The sequence below is a fragment of the Megalops cyprinoides genome, chromosome 11, assembly GCF_013368585.1.
Source record: "Megalops cyprinoides isolate fMegCyp1 chromosome 11, fMegCyp1.pri, whole genome shotgun sequence".
NCBI classification, from domain to species: domain Eukaryota; kingdom Metazoa; phylum Chordata; class Actinopteri; order Elopiformes; family Megalopidae; genus Megalops; species Megalops cyprinoides.
This window is the reverse complement of record NC_050593.1, coordinates 27,076,876-27,097,511: the sequence shown is the minus strand read 5'-3', so window position 1 is coordinate 27,097,511 and position 20,636 is coordinate 27,076,876. Positions and strand designations below refer to the sequence as shown.

Here is a 20,636-nt window from a genome sequence, read left to right as displayed (position 1 = left end):
CTTGTAGCACAGTGGTGCATGTTACCTTGTACCTTGGTTGTCTTAGCTGGGCGCAGTAATATTAACTGTGACTGTTACTGCCGAGTCCAGCCCAGTCCTTCTTCAGTCAAACTTACGGCTGCTGCTCTGTGAGCTGGAGGACACATGGTGGATGCATCAGGCTGCGAGGGGGACAGAGCGAAAAACAACTGGCTGTTCAACAGCAGGCGCCGTCACTTCAAATGACACAGCGCTGCCGTTCGCAGGTTCGCAGACACCCCGCTGCAGCCACCGCCGAGCTCCCGACACCTCGACACCTCTCACGCGGCGCCGAGGCTGATGTGCCATTACATCAGGCTGTGTGATGTAAGGATATGCTTCTCTTACAGCCGCTCTCGTCTCCCTCCCACGGTTGCCATCTTAGACACTTTATATGCTTTAACAATGATGTGTTGCTTGCTATTCTGCCCCTACGCCCTTGCAGTTCTTATGACATAACCTGCACGCAACTTACCACGATGGCCTTGTAAGTCGCTGGGCTTTATGAATAAATATATATAAGTAATAAGCGAGGGAGGCCTGCCGACGCCTGAGCAAGCATCCCTCAGGCCCTATAAAGCAGCGCTGTCGTCTGGCGGCGGAGACACAAGCCCCAGAGGAGAACGAGCTCAATGTCTGCACTGTTCCCAGGGAGCCCTCGCAGTGGCAAACCTCACTTTCAGAGGGTAGCGCCCAGGCGAGTCAATCAGGGCCGCTGTGTTCCGCTCCTCTGTCCAGCCCCCGGCCGCGCAGAGACGCCCGCAACACTATCCCCGTCTCCCTTTAATGGCCAGCGGTGAAAAGTCAATGGGGGTAAATTAAGAGCCGCCGAAGGGAAGGGAAAGGAGCCCCCCCCCCCTCCCCGATACATTAGGCTGTAATTCATCCCCTCCGGCCGCAGGTGGGTCCCGAGGAGACGAGCTGAAACAGGAGAGGGTCTGCCGCCTGACCCGGTCCTGCTGGAAACGGAGCGGGCCTCGGCACACGGGCTGGCACGCGGTCAGGTCTAAAACGGGCTCTCCGGATGGCGGCACGCTTCATTAGAGGGGTGGCCGGCGGAGTCGGGCTGCGAGCTCCACGGAGGATTAACCCAGCCCCACACAGGGCTACCGAGGTGAGAGGGAGGGCGGCACCTGTGATAATGCCAGTCAAATTCAGCAGCCTACGCCCCACGCACCCTTACAGAAGTCTCAACACAAATACACTGAACAGCACGATGCTACACTAAAGTACACTAAAGAATGCTATACCACATTATTATCACCACACTACACTGCCAGCCCTATCCTCTTACTTTCATCATAAGATGCCTCAACCAGCTGGATGAAAAACCAGTTACGTTCACAACTGATCTGAGTGGTAATTAGGTGCATCTGCTACAATAAAGTACAGTCTAATACTGCAATGGACCCTTCAATTTTATAAGTTACATTTGAGTAAGAATTGAGCTTTCCACTATATTGTTCAGTAGAATGTGAAGCTATTGAGTTGCTAATGCTGTGTAGCAATACCAATATAATAACGCTCCCTAGGAAGTTTACGCCAGGGTCTAGAACTGTACAGGAGAGTAGGAAATGGCAGAGAGAAGATTGGGGTTTTAACACTTGACCACGGACTGAATTGCAGATAGCTATTACCCCATTAAACCGTTTCTGGAATCAACAGAGCAAAGCGGCTGTAATAAAACGCCAGTCAATCTAAATTCACTCCTGCAGTACAGGACACAGAGGCCCCTGCTCTCACACGCCAGGCTTTCCAAGCTTCAAAAGAACAGGATGACAGCCAAGAAAACAGCTGATCACACCAGAAACGCTGCACTTTCACTGGTATTGTATGTATTATAAAACATGATCTCATGCCACCAACATAATGTGGATAAAATCTGTCAAAACGTTTTGTTCTCGATTCCAGCAAAGCTATAGAACAGCGACAAATACATACAATTAACACTCAGTAGTATCATCTGTGAGAGTTGCACCCCAAAAATACCACGTTGACACATCAACCCTAAAACATGCTACACTGTAATCCACAGACCAGCAAGAATGAACCACTGCTGTTGCTGTAACATTACTGGTCCAAACCATAACCTTAATTCCTGAAATCTAGCTAAATGTCAAGCAAAAGCAACAGCATAAAACAATAATAACTCTGCACCAAGACTTGCAGAGACCTATATTTTCATGACATCTTTCCCCAAAATGTGAGACTCTTGATATGGTTTACATCTGTTTCCGTTGTGCTCTGTGTGGCGATATTACACACATAAAGCTTTTTTTCATTTTTCTAAAGATTCACCAGACATTTTAAATAGGCTTTAACATTAAACTGTTTTAAGCTCTTTGACTTCAGTTTGCCATCTTCGCTGCCTCTGCATCTCAGACAGAGACAACAGCAGCAGCAGGATATGCAACCTTTTCAAAGGACGTGACCGGGGCCTTCATGTGGCCAGATAAATACAGAACAATGACTAATATCAGCTGTGGATGCGCCATCAACACAAAACGGTAAAACCAGAGGCCGGAATCAGCGTGGGACTGCCCTCTGCCCTTTCAGCCTGTCACTCAGCTTGATGGGAAAGCATTCCGCCATGTCAGTCATTAGCATTCCTTAAACTCAGTAAACACCCAATCACACAACCCAATCTGTACATTCGCTGTCTGACAAATCCGCAAAAAAATAAATTGCCATAATGTTTTGTGTGTTAATGGATTCGAGATCGTTTCAAATGCCAGAAATGTTTGCGTTGGAAGACCAAACGTCTCCGCCAGTCACCCGGCAGATAGGAAAATTGTTTCCACATGTTATAAACCCAGTGAGCTAGAAATCAAAACAACGCAACATAACCGCTTCTGGAGAGCAACTGCCATTCACACGCTGAAATTCATTCAAAAAAATCAAAGATCTGACTGACATTAGCGGTCATGGCCTTCATAAGGTTTTATATTTAGTTTACAGTACTTCTGTCCTTTCCATGGAATACTGCCAGATATATTTTAGGCCTAGTAATGTTACACATAAAATAAAATGTGAAAAAAGGATATCCACAGTACCTATTCCATAGAGAGGAAAGTATACAGCTCACAAAAACAGAAACAAGTGTTCAGTTGTTTGAAGAGTATTTTCCTGCCTCCTTTTAGAAAAAGGAACTCCACGAACTTCCATAAAAGCTATACAGTCATACAACATGCCTTGATAATTGTTCTGCTGTTGGTAAAAATGGATCAACTTCAGACGACTAACAAACTAACTAAATAACAGACAAATTAAATAAATACGTCAGCCACGGCGTTCTTTACCTTTAGTGAGTCAAAGCAGGCGATTACTCTTCCGTTCTCCACCTGGCAGCTCTTCGGCGGGTGTGCAAATTTGCATTCCTCATCGCTACGTGAGCACGTCCCCCTCTGAAACTGCCGGCACACCTCCAGCGTCAGCCATTTTGTGTCTCGTATCGAAGCGATGTTTAAAGCCATGACCAGGACTGGGCAGAGCGAAGCCGCGAGGGTTCGCTGATTACACCGGCTGCAGTTCTACTGGTTCAGATGGAGGGGGATTTTTTTTTTAAAAATCAAATTTAAAAAACAACACACATGGAGCGTGAGGACCGGTCTGAAAGTTTCGGCCTGGGTTTTGTGTTAGATACTGTAACGCACAGAAGATGGCGGGCTCGTACAGCAACACAACAGCAGCAGCTGGGGGAGTAAGAGCCTGGCCAATCAGTCACGGGCCTAACGCTAATCAATCGGTTTGTCCCGGGCAGAGACCTCTGGCAGGATAAAGGGGCATACTCCTGTGGCACGGAAGTCCAGCAAATCGGCCGAAGTGTCAGCACCCCTCCTCCTGACACAGGCGCTCTAACTGACGCTGTTTGGGAGCAATGGCACGCCCTGTATGGGGATGTGGACCGCGTGCAGAGGCCACTCGATGGTATTGATTAAGCTTCACCCCCTCGTACACGTCAGCTCTTTGTGCTTTGGCTGTGCTTGCTTCCCTCCCTCCGCTGTAAATCTTTCTTGCTATGAGCTCTCCAGAGCCAGAGCCGGGGCGGAAACGAAACAGAGGGGGGCCGAGCGTGGAGACTTGAGGTATCTTCTGTCACGGATCGGACTGCGATGCCGTTCGGGATGGGGGGGGAGCAGCCTTTTTAAAAAAAAAAAAAAAAAAGCGACAGGTGGACCGCTGATCAGCTTCAAGTAGGGACGTCGTCTGAGAAGGCACTTTCTGTCAAAGATCTGTCAGGGTAGAGAGAAAAGAAAAGAGTTATTGCTAGACATTATTATATTTTCAAGCATTCAGGAATACCCAAGTGTCTTAAAATCTAGTTTGTGTAAACATATGCTAAACGGGGCACAGTGTTCTTCAGTGAAGTCGACATTTAGTTTTTCTTTATTTTTGTCAATGTAATTATACAACACTGGCCCTCGTCTTACACAGAAAACAGCAAGCTTCTACTTGATTAAAAACCTTCATTTTTAATCTGCAGCCTGCAGTGTTCAGGAAGCAGACGAAAAAAAAAAAACTGAGCTTGCTTTATTGCAATATGACAAGGTAGTGGATTTAATCAGACCAGCCAGCCATTCTGTTCATAGTGCGTACTTGAGATGATCATTGCCAGTAACATGAATGAGAGGCAGTGAAGCAGAGAGGATTTAAACCTATTCTTTCCTGCCACCCTCCCATCGCCCCCTATACATTATACTCTATATATCCCCCTACGGCAAGGAAAAAAAAAACGAAAAATTGCTTTCCAAGGGAAAGACTTGCACATTTAACAGTACAAGTCTGCATTTTTTTATTCTTTGAATGTTAACTTCCAATCATTAAAAAAGAAGGATACTATTTTGACCTGTAAATGAAATCACTGCAGCTGGATACTGCCTGTGAGTCTGAGACAGGCATTTCTGGTGCTCTCTGTGTTAGCATGCTGACAGGAGATTAAAGGTAGTGCTTCACAGCGACTGATCATTACTCTGCCAAACTGTGTTCAGAAAGCAACTCTCCATTGTGGAGAACAGATGACAGAGTATAGCACTGGCACTTGTAAAATGAGCCAGCACAATGCACCCAACCGGAACACTGTAAAAACCAGGATTGGCCGACCCACTGAAGCGGTGCATGATGGGAAATATGTCCAACTGAAACGCTCATTGAAGCTATTTCCTGGGCATCCGTCCAACAGCCTAAAAAGGACAGAGACATTAAACATGTGCCAGGCGTGATTACGACGCTTACTGGTCCCAAAACTGCCTGAACCTTACACTACTGGATCACATTAAATATGAGCTCACACAAAGGGAAGATTTCCATTTGATGAGGAGGAATTCTGTCATGCTCCCTCTTCTTTTGTGCAAAAACTCCCATGCTCCTCCTCTGCCCTGGCCCCCCAACGTCAAGAAAGCAAAACTTTAAGGAGCCATTATCTACTTGTTACGAGCCCACACAAAAGAATGGTAGCCTCAGGCTAACTTCTCAAACCTTTGCCCAGTTTGGAGCCCTTTTATTGTAGGAACATCTGGAAATATTTACATGAGTTAGCAGGGAGGGGCAAACCCCCAGGAGGAGGAGTGTCTGGAGAGGGGTAGGGCTAGTGGACCTGGCACATTCCTAGTGGAATGCACAGCAGCTATTAAAAACTCCCCTTACAGTTTCAAAGGTACTACTGCCTCTGAACAGCCATATTCTAGATATTACAAAAATACAAAATAAATACATAAAAGCTTTAGACATTTTCAGGAGGGGGTACAGTGCACAAAGTCAAGCTTGGTGCTGTACTCAGAGTTAATTAACTCTAAGGTTTGTAACTGTTTTAAATATTTCGGGCGCTTATGCTGAACACGTCCTGTGTTTGCCTTCAGCCCTGATATTCACAGAGCCACTTCACTCACCATCTCACTCTCCATCTAAAACAGAAAACCAATCTGGTTGCTAAGGGTAATTTTCCCCTCCGTTTCATACAATGCATAGCAACAGCAAAAGTAGAGCTAAAAAAAGCAATTCTACTATGATCATTTCATAATAAAGACATCTAATTGGCTTCATTAAAATGACACTTCAAATGATGATTTCACATCTCCACCACCTCCACAGCAGAAGCAGCAGCTTAAAATGGCCTTGACAACAAGTGGAACAGGGTATACAACACTGAATGCTGAAACATGTATGAAGCATGAAATAGGAATATAGCTTTAGGCCACTCTTGTAAGTCATTGTTTCTTTAGGAACTAATTTAAATTACAATGTATTGTACACGCATCATGTTTTCAAGTAATTAATGGACACTGACAAATGTATAGCAGAAAAAAATAAAACCTTAATAAAAGATCACTAATCTAGCAGCTGTCCGGTTTGCACTTTGATTAAAAAAAATGCATGGACAATTACTTTAAAGGAAGCTCAGTTTTAGAGGCAAAACAAAGCTTTAGTCCTGAAACAATGAAATAATCATATTAAAATATAATTACGGTAATATAAATTAAGCCTGAAGATTTGCAAAGCAAAATACCTGCACAGTAATTTGAGAGATCGGCAAAGCATTTTCCTGTAATGTGTTGCTGTCTGTTCAAACGTTAACACCATACGCATTGTCTGTGCCATGCCCTCGGTTAGTAGGGTAATGCAAATAAGGTCAGATGCATAGAGTACAATGGCTTGTCTATGCTCATCCATGTGTGTCTGCAATGGAGAGGGCTTTCCACACACTGAGGAAATTCATATTGTTCTGAACACAGGAGGGTTTCTATATATGAAATGAGTGTTAAAGTGAGTTTCTTTCAACAATTTTAGAGAACGGTCTTTATTCACAACATTATTATTATTTAAGATTTTGACATCGTTTTACCAATATAGATAAGAAATAACACTGACAGCTATGGAATAACAGAAACCACAGATGACGTAAGAAACAAAACTGTATTTAATAGTCCATGAATTTTATAACATTTTAGGATTTAAAATTCACCACAAAGCAGAGCTACAACATGGTTTTTTGTCAGAACCTACAGGAATCTGATATAATCATGTAGATTCTTAGTCTGACATAACAACATCATCCAGCATATGACACACCAGCATGGCCAAACTGCGTATTGTCAAGAATGGACAAGGCAGCGTGCAATATTTTCCTCACACAATAATTATATGTGTCTGCCGTGTTAGTTACTTATTCATAGGACAACAGGTATTTATTTAGAAAAATGTATAAACTAAACTACAGTCAGCTAGCTGCCCGCTAAAATAATATAATAAAATAATAATAAAAACAGTCTAGTTTTCACACAATATACAGCCTGGGCCATTTTACCTTGTGCTATGTGAGTATCCTACCCATCTATGTCACACATTAATGTAATTCTACCCCAGAAAAGAGAAATAAATAGGAATTCTGAATGTCCATATGTGTGTTCATTTCATGTTTACAGTTTTGTACACAAGTTGTACAACCTGCATGTCAAGACAGAGTGCTAAACTAAGAGGCATCTTGAAGGTCTCAGTTTCCCTTACATTATTACACTTTTATCCGGAGTGACTTACATATGTTACAGTTTTATCGATTTATACAGCTGGATATTAAGTAAGGCAATTTTGGGTTAAGTACCTTGCCCAAGGGTACGTCAGCAGTGCCCGGTGGGGAATCGAATTTACAGTGTTGTGGTTACAAGGTCTGCTCCTTACCACTATACCACACTGTGACACACAGGGAAAGCCTCTGAAAACAAAGACACAAGGCACGGTAGAGGGCTCATTAATAAAGTAATCAGGCACGGAGAGACAGGCCAGCAGTGGATGCAAAACTTCCCTAGTAGGTACTGTGCCAAAATATGATGATGACATCTGCACCCCCTCCTCCTCATCCCATACCTTTTTTCATTTCAAAGACCCTTTCTGCAAAGCTGATGGTCTAGTATATTACCATATTTATTGTATAATAAAGAAATATACAGGAGTCAAAATTGCCAGCCACAATGTTTCATGCAATGTTTCTCCCTTACATGACATGCAGACCACAGTCGAGAAACCAAGTTAAGTCAGTCATTCTGCAGACGTCAGTGATGACAGATCTCCATTTAACCGTGCCGACCCGTCACTTAGCAAAGACAGAGGCAACGAATGCAAAGAGAAGCCACAAACTCCGAGCTGCAGCTGCGAAGCCCAACCAGCCCTTTAAAGATGAGCAAAGGACCTGGATAAGCGGCAGCGTGAAGGATAAGCAAAGCCTGATCTTCACTGTTTCATCTCCAAAGATGACTATTATACAACGAAAAACCATACTTCAATACCAGGATTCAGCCTGTTTTCTTACCACATGAAACAATCAGGTAAACAATTCAGTGAAATGCGGCTACAAATATTTGAGAGAGACGAAGACTTGCATTTGAAATCAGTTTATTTAATTGGTCAAATGGGTACATATCTGCATTTGAATACAGTGCTCATTACCATCTACCTACCGCACTGTGTGAAGCACACCATTAACATATATCTATCCATATATACGCAGGAGCAGTTGAAAAAAATAGCATAACATCATATTCAAAAAGGAAACAATTATTCTGCACTGGAGGATTAGGGTTCTGACAGCCCTTGCTTCTACCTGTCTGCTGCCGGAAGACTATAATCCTGCTGTGCACAGTTAATAGATGCTTATTAAATCTGTCTTTTTTTCTCCCACTGAGTGCTTCTGCTTGTTTGCTATGAATCAGTTCTGGTCGAAGCTTAGAGTAAGCCATTTCTCTTCTACTTTGGTTAACTACATGCATGTGTAGTTGTTTTTTGTTAATAAGCGTGTACCAAGTGTGTGTAGCAACACTAAATAAAACCAGCACAAATCTGAGGATTGGTCCTCTTAGTGTGAAGGGTGCACTTTTTGAAGCAGAGCATGAAAGGTATCTATGCCCTTATTTTATCAGGTTAACTAGTGGAATATAGTCAGAGATCCTGGGTTTGCCTGTCTTTTTTTTAATGGCTGGCTGGTTCAAGTTGGGTATGACAATCACTGTCTCACTCACGAGCCAGGCACCCATGCATACCCGGGCACAAAGGCTACATTTAGAAACCAAGCTAAATCAAAGATGAACTTGAAAAGAATGTCATGAGCAATGGAGTATGAAGAGAAAAACATTTTCATGGGCCTGGGAAACATTTATGGTCAATGTCGATGGAGCAAGAAGAAGGTTAGCACTGCACAATGTTGAAATCTGCTTGGTTTAGATTTGGCAAAGGCTGGGAGATCCTTTCATTGTTTTCTGAGACAAAGCTGTTTTCCAAGTTGCATTATAAATTTTGTTGGCATAACGGCATTTGTTGTTGGTCACCTATTTTATTCATTTTTATTAAAATGTTCTTTCTGCTTATTTTGATAAACAACCATTGATTTGCATCTTTTAGCAAACATACATTCATGACCTACTCTGTAAAATCAGGCTTTTTGACAGGTTGACAAATTTTAACTTTTGCATTTTAGTAAAGTACAGATTCAGAGCTTCAAAATGGTACATCATGCATTTGAATAGGATAAATAAAGAATATTGGCTAAATTACACACCTAATTGTTGATATTCTTTCAAACCCAGTTTTAAGAAAATGGCCTTCCAGTAGCAGTTACACAAAATTACACATCCTGGCCACTGACATTATGGACTACTTGATCCAAGTTGACCCCAGCATAGTTTTTTTATTATTATTTGAATTCTTAAAAAACTGTTTTAATAATAAGACATGGAAAAGCAGTTTTAGATACAGTAAGCCCAGGCTTGGCAAATTTTTTCCCTTACTTTAGGAAAAGAACGACAACACGATAAAAACAATACGTTTCTAGCCAATTAACCAACTGAGCTCAGTTACAGCGATACCAGGATCTAAGCCAATGGAAATCACTCTGTTTAACAATCATCAAACTAACATAACTGAGCTGAGAGAAAGAGGAATAAAGCAGAACAATGAAACAGCGACTATTCCTGGGTGTGATGTCAGGAAAGAGGACACAGTGTTCGTTACCACTGCTGTTCCTTTACAGCCAGCGGGACTTGCGCCAGGTTTCTCATGAAAGTCAAGGACAGATACTGCATCCTTGGGTTCTGCACATTTGCGCCCGTGTGGGAAAGTCTGATATTGATATACTGAATAATATAACACCCTCCCTATCCCAAGCGCTAGCTACAATGCACCACGAGGATAAAGCTGATGAAGGATGACAGATGGTGCACAGGTAGGAAGGTGGCACTCACACCCTCGCTGTGGCCCACGGAGATTAGCCCTCCGGTCCCAGATGCCGATTGGTGCTGGGACATTGTGATGTCATAGACAGCACTGCTCAATGAAATGCAGTATTGCAGGGAAACAAAGGTCTGACCGCTGATAAATGGACAGCCCGGAAGGCAGGCTCGCACAGCAGACCAGCGCTAATCACGGTCATACATTTGACTGAATAATACTGCGAACATTGTCTCAGCCTCAGGTTTATTAAATTTTAATTCCATGCCATTTACGAACAGCGCTGTATTTATCTTCTCTCTGGGCAACTTTTCAGACAGACGAGATAGAGGCAGAGTTAGAATGAAAATTAAGAGAGTAAGATACAAGAACCAGCTTTTTTCCCTGTAAAGAGCATGTTACTGCAAACTCCCCGATGAGGAGGCACACAGGCAGGGAGGAATGTGCTTGGCTGCTTATGCCACGGTTTGCCAACGGGCCCCGACTTCTACAGACACGTCTTCGTAGCAGACGGGCTGACACGCAGATGAGGGGAGAGAGGCCTTCTGAACCACAGCCGCTCATGTCTACCGCATCTAACGCTTTTATGCTATCTCGGTCATCACTGTGCTTAACTCCTAGACAGTGAAAGTCATTCATCTGACCTTCAAATGCCACATTTATCTAATCAGCGCGGCGAGTTTCCCTCATTCTCTTCTTCAAAGCTGCCTAAGCGGACAGCCGTAAGCTTACTCGTTTCTGCACCTTGTGTTGACTTGTACTGCATCTGTTCTCCTGTTCTTACAGAGGGGTGATGATCCTACCGCAGCATCTAACTGCAGCCACTAATGGGCTATGACCATGTACTGTTTCTTACACTTGACACTGCCTGAAATTAGATCCTAGCTTCCTCAGGGCCGTATCAGATACCATTTAGTTTTGTTAGTTTATTTTTACCCCATGGTCAAAAGCCCAGTAGAGCAGCAAAAGCTGCTGTTTGTGTCCGTTCGTGTGCATGCAGAATCAAGCTATTGCTTCAATTTTATGGGCCAGTGAGTCTTAAAATGTACCCTCTGTGCAGTGGGCAAATGCAAAAATGTCTTAATTGTGAAGCCTTGAAAGCATTTTTTCCCAGTGAGAGGCGAAAGACAGTGGCCAAAAGGAACCAAGACACACAACATGTCCCATTACAGCAATTAAGTCTCTTACCATTTCGAGACATGTGCTTTCGGCGTCATTAAAAACAGTGCGATGACTTCAGTTCATGTCGCGCTAGTGGTCTAAAATGCCACATTGTTTTCTTACGCATGCGCGATTCTGTCCGTTGTCTCCGCAGCATGGATTCCATAGGGCCTTCGGCGAACAGCCACCCTCACAATCACATGCGCCACACTGATAAAAGTAGGCCGCATTCCTCACATCGTCCTACTGAAAACAGATCACTTCATTTTACTACTTTTTTTTTTTTTTTTTTTAAATCCCCAATGGATTGAAATGTCTGTAATTGGGGTAACAAATTAAGTTTTGTCTCAAGCCATTCTAAAAAAGCTTATAAAAAGCATAGCACAACCAAAGGTCAAACCTTGTGTTCTGTTTTCTTCTGTTCCGAGAAAAAGAAAACCGAGATGAAACATTTGGCGATTTCTAAAGAAATGAACTGTGATATTATGCACATGCTGTGACATTTTTTTCCAACACATTCATTAGATGAATCAACAGCTTATGTGAAAAGCTGAAGCTTCCTGCAAGCTACCACATGGACAAGACAACCTCTTCCTACAGCCAATACCAAGACTTTTAGTCATTCGACATTCAAGAGATTCCAATGCGTAAGAACATCACTTGAATAGATCCTTTTGTTAACAGGCAAGATAAAAAAATTCTAATAAAAAAATAGTTTATTTTGGAAACATACCAGTAGGAGCGATTTGTTTAAAATGTACACAACTGTTTGTGCAGCATTACCTTGCTCCTTTTTATCGGTGTTAGCTAGAATAAGCTGCATTCTAACTGTGCGTAAGAGGTTACTAGACTAAGCAGGTTACCAGCCAGAGAGGAGGCCCGGCAACATTTTATTGAGTCAGCAGAAGAGCAAGCTCATGGTCTAATAGCCTTAACTAGAAACTGATCTGCCATGACCTGAATTATCTTCGCATTATTAATGCTGAATTTCTCAATACGATCATCCAACGCTCGCCAACAGCCTCAACAGCCAATCAGAAACACCAAACACCTGCCTGTCTGAGCAGGAATGGAGCATGATGCATGGGGTGTGTCATTTCCCAGAGTCCTCAGAATTTAGGACCAACGTGCCATTTCATTACTGATTTGTTCTAGTGACGTACCTCCAGGCTGGGATGTCTGGTTGCTGACCGAGATCTGCTGACTATCCTATACAGGAGCTGTCGCCATCATCCATGGTAGTTGTTTCAGCAAACTGCTTTATTAGTGAGTCCACATATCCCTCATGTACTAGGTGTGTCTGTTTTTAACATAAAAATAATACAGGGAGGCTACTTGAAAATCTTCCACCCACTTACAGCTGAAAGGTCAGAGGTGTTATAAAAACAAAATACATGCAAACTCTTTGACTGATAAGAGCTCATGGTATCTGTCGCACAAAATGCTCCAAACTGCCAAGTCATGCAAACATAAAAACAGACCTAATGATTCATCTTGACAATGACCCTCTTTACAAGCGTAGCTAAAACACTACGACAAAACAACAAAAAAATCTCTTAAATGACCACACTAGCTATTAATAGCGACAAACCACACTTACTGAACTACCTTTTTTCATATATATGTCGATGTGCTGCTCTCAGGTCAGTTTAGGGAGCTGCTAATGTTCATGAGGCCTTTCTCCTGACAGGCTCTTGAGCTGCCGTCACTGCGCCGTTTTTACACAGGAAGGGCAGAGACTGTCTTCTATTTCAAATACACCCTTTTCCTCAATGCACGCGTGCCAGCTGTTTGACATGAATCTGGCCTTTGCCTGACACTGCTCTCCGAGTGGCAGTTCTTAACGGCCTGTCCCCACACCAGCCAGCGCGGGAGATGACCATGGTGGCTGAGAGTGTGCGGTTTAGCAGGCTCTAACGGAGTCTAAAGACGTGGACTCTCATTAAATTTGCATATCAAGCTTTCGTAGTTTCCAGAACCTACATATAACTTCAGACATCCACTTCTAGGGGAGGGGAAAAAAATCATGTCCTTGAACAGCCAGCAATCCATTTTGTGATTTCGCTGTCCAATGCCTGAAAAAGGCTGGTCAGTCTCACGGACTTTGCAAGAGCAAGGAAGCACCAACACCCAAAAGTGGGCCTTCCCCACAAACACACCCTCTGAGACACAGTTACAGCACAGACATTACAGGCCGGGTCCCTCTGGGAGGAAACAAACGGGGGCTGGAACTCCATGGAAACTGGAGTCACGGGGCAGACTTAAAGAGAGATCCCTTTTTATTCTCCCGGAGCGTCAGAGAGAGGCCGTCTCTATGCGCGGGCTGTTCTCCGCACAGCACAGCGGAACAGCACCGCGTGCACAAATGATGGGGAGAGGGCAAACTGCAGCAGCCCCACGCTTCCAGAGCAGTTTCCAAGCTTCCGCTAAGCAGAGAACTCCCCCCTCACGCTCCCACTCCGCTCCCCTCAGCCCCCCCCCCGCCTCTACCTCGCCTTCTCTCCCCACATGGCACACACCACACTGCAGCAAACTCTTTCTCAGAACGTATCGTTAAAACAGAGAGGAGAAACCTCCCTCCCACCTCGAACGGCCGGCTCCCGGAGCTCTTTACAGCCTCCCTTTCCCTCTCAGCACCAGCGCACGGGCGTCTGGGGTGCCGATCAGCCTCCTCCCGATCAGGTGCAATCCAAAGATAACGAGCACGCGAAGCGTTGTCATTCCCTGCTCAGTGCCGTACGCTCGGGGCCCATGACCAGACAGGGATTTCTTCCAGCGACAGCACGGCGCAGGGAAAAAAGAAAAGAGTCTGCTGAACTCTCCCGACTGAAACATTTCCAGCCAGCCCCCCACACCCACCTCTTCCTTCCCGCAGCCCCGCCTCCCGGCACAGCCCCCCCCAGATGCCTCTTCCCAATAGCAACACAGGCTCCAAACACGCCGCCGCCGAATTGGCCACAGCACGCCGACTGACAGGCTGACATCAGAACCTCCAGTGACAGCCCTCTGAATGGTAATCTTAAAGGTATTTCCCCGTTTTCGTGCCCAGCTCACCCTTAGCAACTGTTATTCTTCCTTTTTATGGTAAAAATATATTCCCCTTGTATGAAGTACTCTGGATCACTGGGCCGGTCAGGATGGAAACAAAGCCCCTTAAACTATACATCTGAACTGCCCAGCACATTCCACTGAATACATACTCTACCTGTCTCTAAAAGCAGTGCTGAGTCCTTGCTTATAAACTACAGCGCTCATATTAAGGACTTTATAATAATATGCTAATCAAAGCTCTTCATATTAGGGCCATTTGAACAATGAGTCTTAAGTAAAGCACTGCTCTTTGTTTTCTAATCACAATAGCTGAATAGATGATTCAAGCAATTTGGATAGCCAGTACCAGCCAAAATCCTGACCAGACACACACGCAAAATCAATGACATGTTTTGATTACACTGATTACGTAATCCCAGTAATCTTATAATCTTTAGAAAAGGGACATTCTGACATCAGTTACAAAGAAAGGCAGACAAAATGTAGCAACAGACTTAGCCATAATATATGTAAAAGAATTAAGAATGAACTTCTGTCCAGCCAACTGGTTAACCACTGCTGTCTAACTGGTAACAGTCAACAAATAAATGAATTTCAAACACAATATATATTTCATTCCAGTTTCACAACATAATGCCCAAATCAGCCGCATGAGTAACTTACAAAGATTCCCCATTCAAAGCTGGAGTGCTCATGTCATCTGCTTGTATAAGCACCATAAAATGTCACCCCCTGGTGCACCAGCTGACCAATGACAAGAAACATTTGTTATTTTCTGATCATTTGTCCTGTATTTCAAGCCAATACACATAACACTGCAGTCAATAACACCTTGTACATAACTGATGGAAAAAGAGCCTTTATTTTACAAAACACACTCTGGTTGGATTCCACCTGAGCATTTTAGCCTTTGTAAAAGAAATATAGTTTGAATTAAACTAGGGTGCAACAGATTCATATTAAAATGGCAGAGAGGTGAGGGAACCCTGGCATTCCAGGTAACACACATGTTCTGTAAATGCATGTAATAACATGCACGTTTGCCTCTTTTGCTCTCATGTAATTATATGCTATTCCATATTTAAAGGCAATGTTCAAAGTCATATAGCACTGTCTATATGCCAAAAACAGCTTTCAAAGCATTGACTGTGTCGAGTCAATCTTAAACACACCTAAAGTCTACAAAACATCACTACTGGATGAGCAGGTCTGCCCATCACTGGACAGAAAACCCCTGATGCCCCTCCCTCGGCCCCCTCCATAGCCGACCAGAATCCCACGGCCATCACTCTGACCACCTGACGGACTCTCAGCAGTCAGCTGATGGATGTGTTCATTTACTGCCCTTCATGTTTCCATTCCACTGTTTGTTTCCTGTCGCACTGTGTCCCTGTAGCCTCTGGACTCTTCCCGGGGTCAGGGAGTCATTTCCCAGGTTTTCCCCAATTGGCCCTGCATTTTCCAATTTTCCGATTCCCTCTGGGAAACACAGTATGTGTGCTCTGCCCCAGTGTTTTGTGACGCTTCAGTTGCCACAATGTGCTATACCAAACACATTTTGCTTTGTAAGTGATTGCATCAGGTGAAACAGAACCCCCTGCGGCTTCACACAAGGGCCATGGGCGGCAACACAGAAGAGGTGATTCAGAGTCAGGTTTATGACATTTCAATGCAAATACACAGACCAGTTGTTCTCTCTCTTTTGGCTCCCATTTCTGAAAGACGAATGCAATTATGCAAGAGCACCAATATGTCTCGGAAAGGCAGAGGCACTACAAAAACACTGCTCAAACCTCAGTGACTCCAGACATGATTTCCCTGTTCAGCTGCCAAAAACCAGGACACAAAACACAAAATCAAAAAGGCCCAAATTAACTGGATTCCTGTTTTTTGCTTTCTTAACAAAGTAATACATGTTTTTTTTTGGACAAGGTTAATCTGACAAAAAAAAAAAATAGTTCCACCTCACAAGCTGATTTAAGCAGAGAAGAAAGTACTACTGTACACTTGAGGCTGTTAATTTATAATAGCAAAATGGGAAGCCCTTATCCCGGAGTTGACGGTGGACCCTTTCAGGCTGTGCAGCCCAAAACAGAAGAGTCAGAGAGAGTGCTGCACATGTCCTTAGCAGAGAACCTTCGTTCAGAGAGTGCAGTAAGTCAGACATGTTGATTCGTTCATAAATCCATCAAAGATAAGTGGATGCAGACTAGTGTTCCACAACTCTCTGGCATGGCTTGTCTGTCCTTTTTTCTTTTTCTCTCAGCAAATACTCAGATAGGAAAAAGCACTGTCCAAAGCACTGGACTTAAAGGAGGACTAAGATAACATTTTCCATGGGTTTTCATTCTCCTCCTGGGTTTTATTTCATGAGATGATGACCACAAACACTGAAATGGGTGGTGTATGTCACATTCAACTTAAGCGTCTTCATCAGTCAACAAGAGACAAGCTCTTTAATTGGGAACAAGGTGTGACCTGGAGAGTTTCTAGAAGGGTGAAAGTTTTGCTTTGCCAAAACAGCCCGCCTCCAATGGTTTAAGGACAGTTAGTTACCCAAGAGGGTGAGCAGCACATCATGGGGGAATTGATAAATACCTTCAATTCCCTGCACTCTGCAAGAACACATCTTCAAACTGTTGATGTAGCTAAATATATCTTTAATGTCAAAACTGCGACAGGACGTGTGAATTTACCTTTCTGGTTTACATGCGTTTGTTCCACAAATTATTACTTCACTAATTATCTCAAAGAACAGTTTTCATGATTGTCTATTATCATTCTACATTTAGAATTCATATTGGGACAAAAGACAAAACTGGATACTATCGACTAGGTCTGGTGTTTAAAATATATCAAGTCAATTCTGATATCTAGCTTTAAGATTCTGTGTTTCTCCATTTACATTTAGATCACATTTTTCTTAGCAGATGCTTTTATGCAGAGCAACTTATCCAAATTGTAATTTTTACATGTTATCCATTTACACAGCTGGATATTTACTGAGGCGGTTTTGGTTAAGCACCCCGCTCAAGGGTACAACAGCAGCAGGAGCCCACCTGGGAATGGAAATGGCAGTATTTGAGCTGGAATAAACAGAGCAACATCAATGAATCCATTAACACATCCTATAAAAAAACGTTTAGCCTTGAAGGCTTTCATTAAGACTTCATACAGATGATCACACATGTAACAGCAATAACAAGCCTGAAGTCATAAAGACAAACCAAGCAATATTGTAGTGTCTCACATGATGCTTCTCTCAAACACATCCTGGCTAACCATCACTGGCCACAACTGTGAAAGTGAAAATGTCAGCTAAATACCAAGCTAGCAAGATACAAATAAGGTTTGAACTAACCAGATAACCAGACTCTATATTACACAAACCATGGACATAGAAAACTGTCTACAGTCAAGGTGGACAATAAGTATGAAATCTGAAAGATAGGCTATGATTTAGGGTTCCCACATCTACAGCAGAGGACAACACAGATCCAGCGATAGCTGTGAGCCCTGCATCTAATCTCCAATATGTTCTCATGTAAATCATATTCACGAGTCCTCTTTGTTCAAAATATACAGAGGGGTCTGGCAAATGCACTGCTAGCTCACAGGTCATACACTGCAATGGCTACTGAGGGATATAAAAACAAAAACATATTTGTGCAATTGGATCATACCTATCAGCACACCGCCTTGCAAGAGTGTTCCAGAACAATAAGCAATGGCCAGATACACCTCAACATCAGATAATGAGATTAGATTTCTATTTAGGTCAAACATGTATTAAAGGTTATTGAGATTTACTAAATCATCTTAGTATCTGTCCTCTGCCATATTACCTACTATCAGAAATTCCACTATAGTTCAAAGTAGTATGCTCAACCATCCATCATGTGACATCCCTCCAAACGTCAAGCAGTGGGTTAGAACCTTTTTAACGTAAATCGTGCCATGGTTTTGATTTCATGTAGCTTTATGGCTGGCTTTGTTAGCAGCGTTGTTCTTCTTGAATACAAATCACATCAGAAGAAACCACTGTACCTTTCCTGTAAACCTTAGGTGTCCAAGCCTCCACATTGCGTATGCAAAAGGGAAAGCAGGTATTTATCTCAGGGGTCGTTAGAAATGACATACAGGCCTTAAATCAAAAACACATGCATAATAAAAATGGCACGGAAACAATGTTCTTTGCTTGGCATTTTTGTTAGTGAACATTTGTGCAATAACTTAACTTGTCAGAGATTAAATAATGACATCCTGACATTTTCCCACGGGTGTGACTCGACCTCACATCTGAAGCTGGAATTACCTGTTCGATTACTCTTAAATGTACACAATTGTGTGTGTGACACTGCCGACTAGACATGTCTGATTTGGTTTTCAGACGACTAGCTAAGTAAGTGCTAATCAGTCAGCCAACTTATACCGCCTACTAATTACCTGATTTTCAACTCATTTCCATCGACCTATCGTATTTAAACTGTTCACGTTTACATTTTCTCCAGCTGGTCTGTCTATTCTGAATACAGAACTCACGACGGTGAGTTTTTTTTTTTTTTTTTAAACTATAGAAACGATAACGAATGAATGACTGAGTTTGCCCAAGATTTCTCGGCAAATCTGTAAGGTAACTAGCAAGCCCTACGAGGATGAATCTCAAATTTTCATCGAGTAGTTTACATGGCTAGCCAACGTTACACTGAAATTTCAGACATTTCGGCCTACCCACACAGCAAGCTGGCCTGCCATGCGTAGCCGGTAGCTGTCTTTTAGCTGTCTAATTCAGCGATCTACAGCAGCTGGATTCCGATTCGAGAAACACCTCTAAATGATTTAAAGAGCTAATTTACTCTAACTTTACTTGACGAAGACGAAATGGCGAAGAGAGCTCTGGAAACAAACTGAGCCACGGCTAACTAGTTAGCTTATTACTTTATTCGCGGACCTGTTGCAAGCCTGAAAAGTGGTCTAAGACGCTAGCTAGCAAACGAATTAGCGAGGTAGGCAGTTAGCTAAATCGGCTAGCAGTTATGTCTCCTAAAAGGGATACACCACTTCACACGCGAGCTGCCAAGCCTGTTAGCTATGGTAGCTAGTTCTCTTAAGTTAGAACTCTTAAGTTACCGAGCTAACGTTAGCTATTCTTGCTAAGGCAATTTATCATTTCCAGTCCAAATAAATTCAGAGAAGATGGCTAACGCAGAGACACCAAGGGAACTTTAGATACCGACTGTAATTTTACCTTGCTAACTGACTTGAAATCTGTACGCTAACAAGCTATGTACAGATTTTAAAAGTGCTCGTCTAGATGGCTAGCTGACTAGCTAGCTGGAAATGATCACCCCGAAATGAGCGCAAATGCGCATACACCCGTTTCCATCAATGCTGCTAGCTAACTAGCAAGCACGTTATTCAGAATGACTGGGTAACGTTCCTTCTTTAACGTTTGTAACGTTAGTCTCGATTTGTCAGCTATGTTAGCCAGCTAACTACACTCAGATCTTACCTCATCACCATGACCTGCTCCTACTTTCACGCTGCCAGGATGCCAAATCGGGCCCACGTCACTGAAAACAAGACTTCAACTAAGTGAAGGTATACTCGACCTGGATTAAGGCTCACTGTTAATAACAAACATTCTCGTCGGGTAAAATAAAATACATTTCTGAGGAAAAATCAAAGGCGGTTTTATTTCCCCCTGCTGTTACTTTGCACTACGGCTGGACGTGCAACAAGCCTCTGACAGCTCGCAGAAAAAGGGCAGAAATGCTAAACAGGGGTTACCGACTACATATCTCAACGTATTTATGATAGTGTCAGAATTTTATGGTTATTCTCTAGTTGTTACTTATTTTTATGAATCGTAATATTTAAATACGTGTAGGTATACAGTAACCGCATAGCTGAATGTAAGTACATCAAAATAAAAAATGTTTCATGATCCCCCTAACGGTCGCATAGTGGTAGGTTCCAAACGAATGTCAGGCGCTTCGGGAAGGGCAAGGGTCTGCTTGTTACCTAGGAAACAGCGACAAGACTCCCCGGGTTCACTGAACGTATCCAGCGTTTTCAACAGGCAGGTCTTCTCATCAGTGTTGATGAGCACGTTATTTACGATGTAGGGGTCTAGTTTCGGGGAATCAATGATTTACTGTAAATTTAATAGTGATGGCATAATTATTATTCGTAAT

The 20,636-nt window shown here is 43.1% G+C and overlaps 1 protein-coding gene across 12 annotated transcripts in view; it reads right to left on the bottom strand.

The window, feature by feature from the left end:
- LOC118785684 (muscleblind-like protein 2a) overlaps window positions 1–20,161 on the bottom strand; it is a 54,343-nt gene extending 34,182 nt beyond the window's left edge. For 10 of the 12 annotated variants that reach the window (XM_036540540.1, XM_036540545.1, XM_036540536.1 and 7 more), the window contains exons 1-2: window positions 19,952–20,161; window positions 3,318–4,250 (exon numbers count right to left, since the gene is read on the bottom strand). In XM_036540540.1, the coding sequence (XP_036396433.1) occupies window positions 3,318–3,491 (174 nt within the window). In that variant the 5' untranslated portion in view covers window positions 3,492–4,250; window positions 19,952–20,161. Of the gene's footprint in view, window positions 1–3,317; window positions 4,251–13,972; window positions 14,201–19,951 lie in introns of those variants that run through there. The other 2 variants (XM_036540538.1, XM_036540537.1) reach the window with 2 other exon arrangements.
- Window positions 20,162–20,636: the final 475 nt, after the last annotated feature.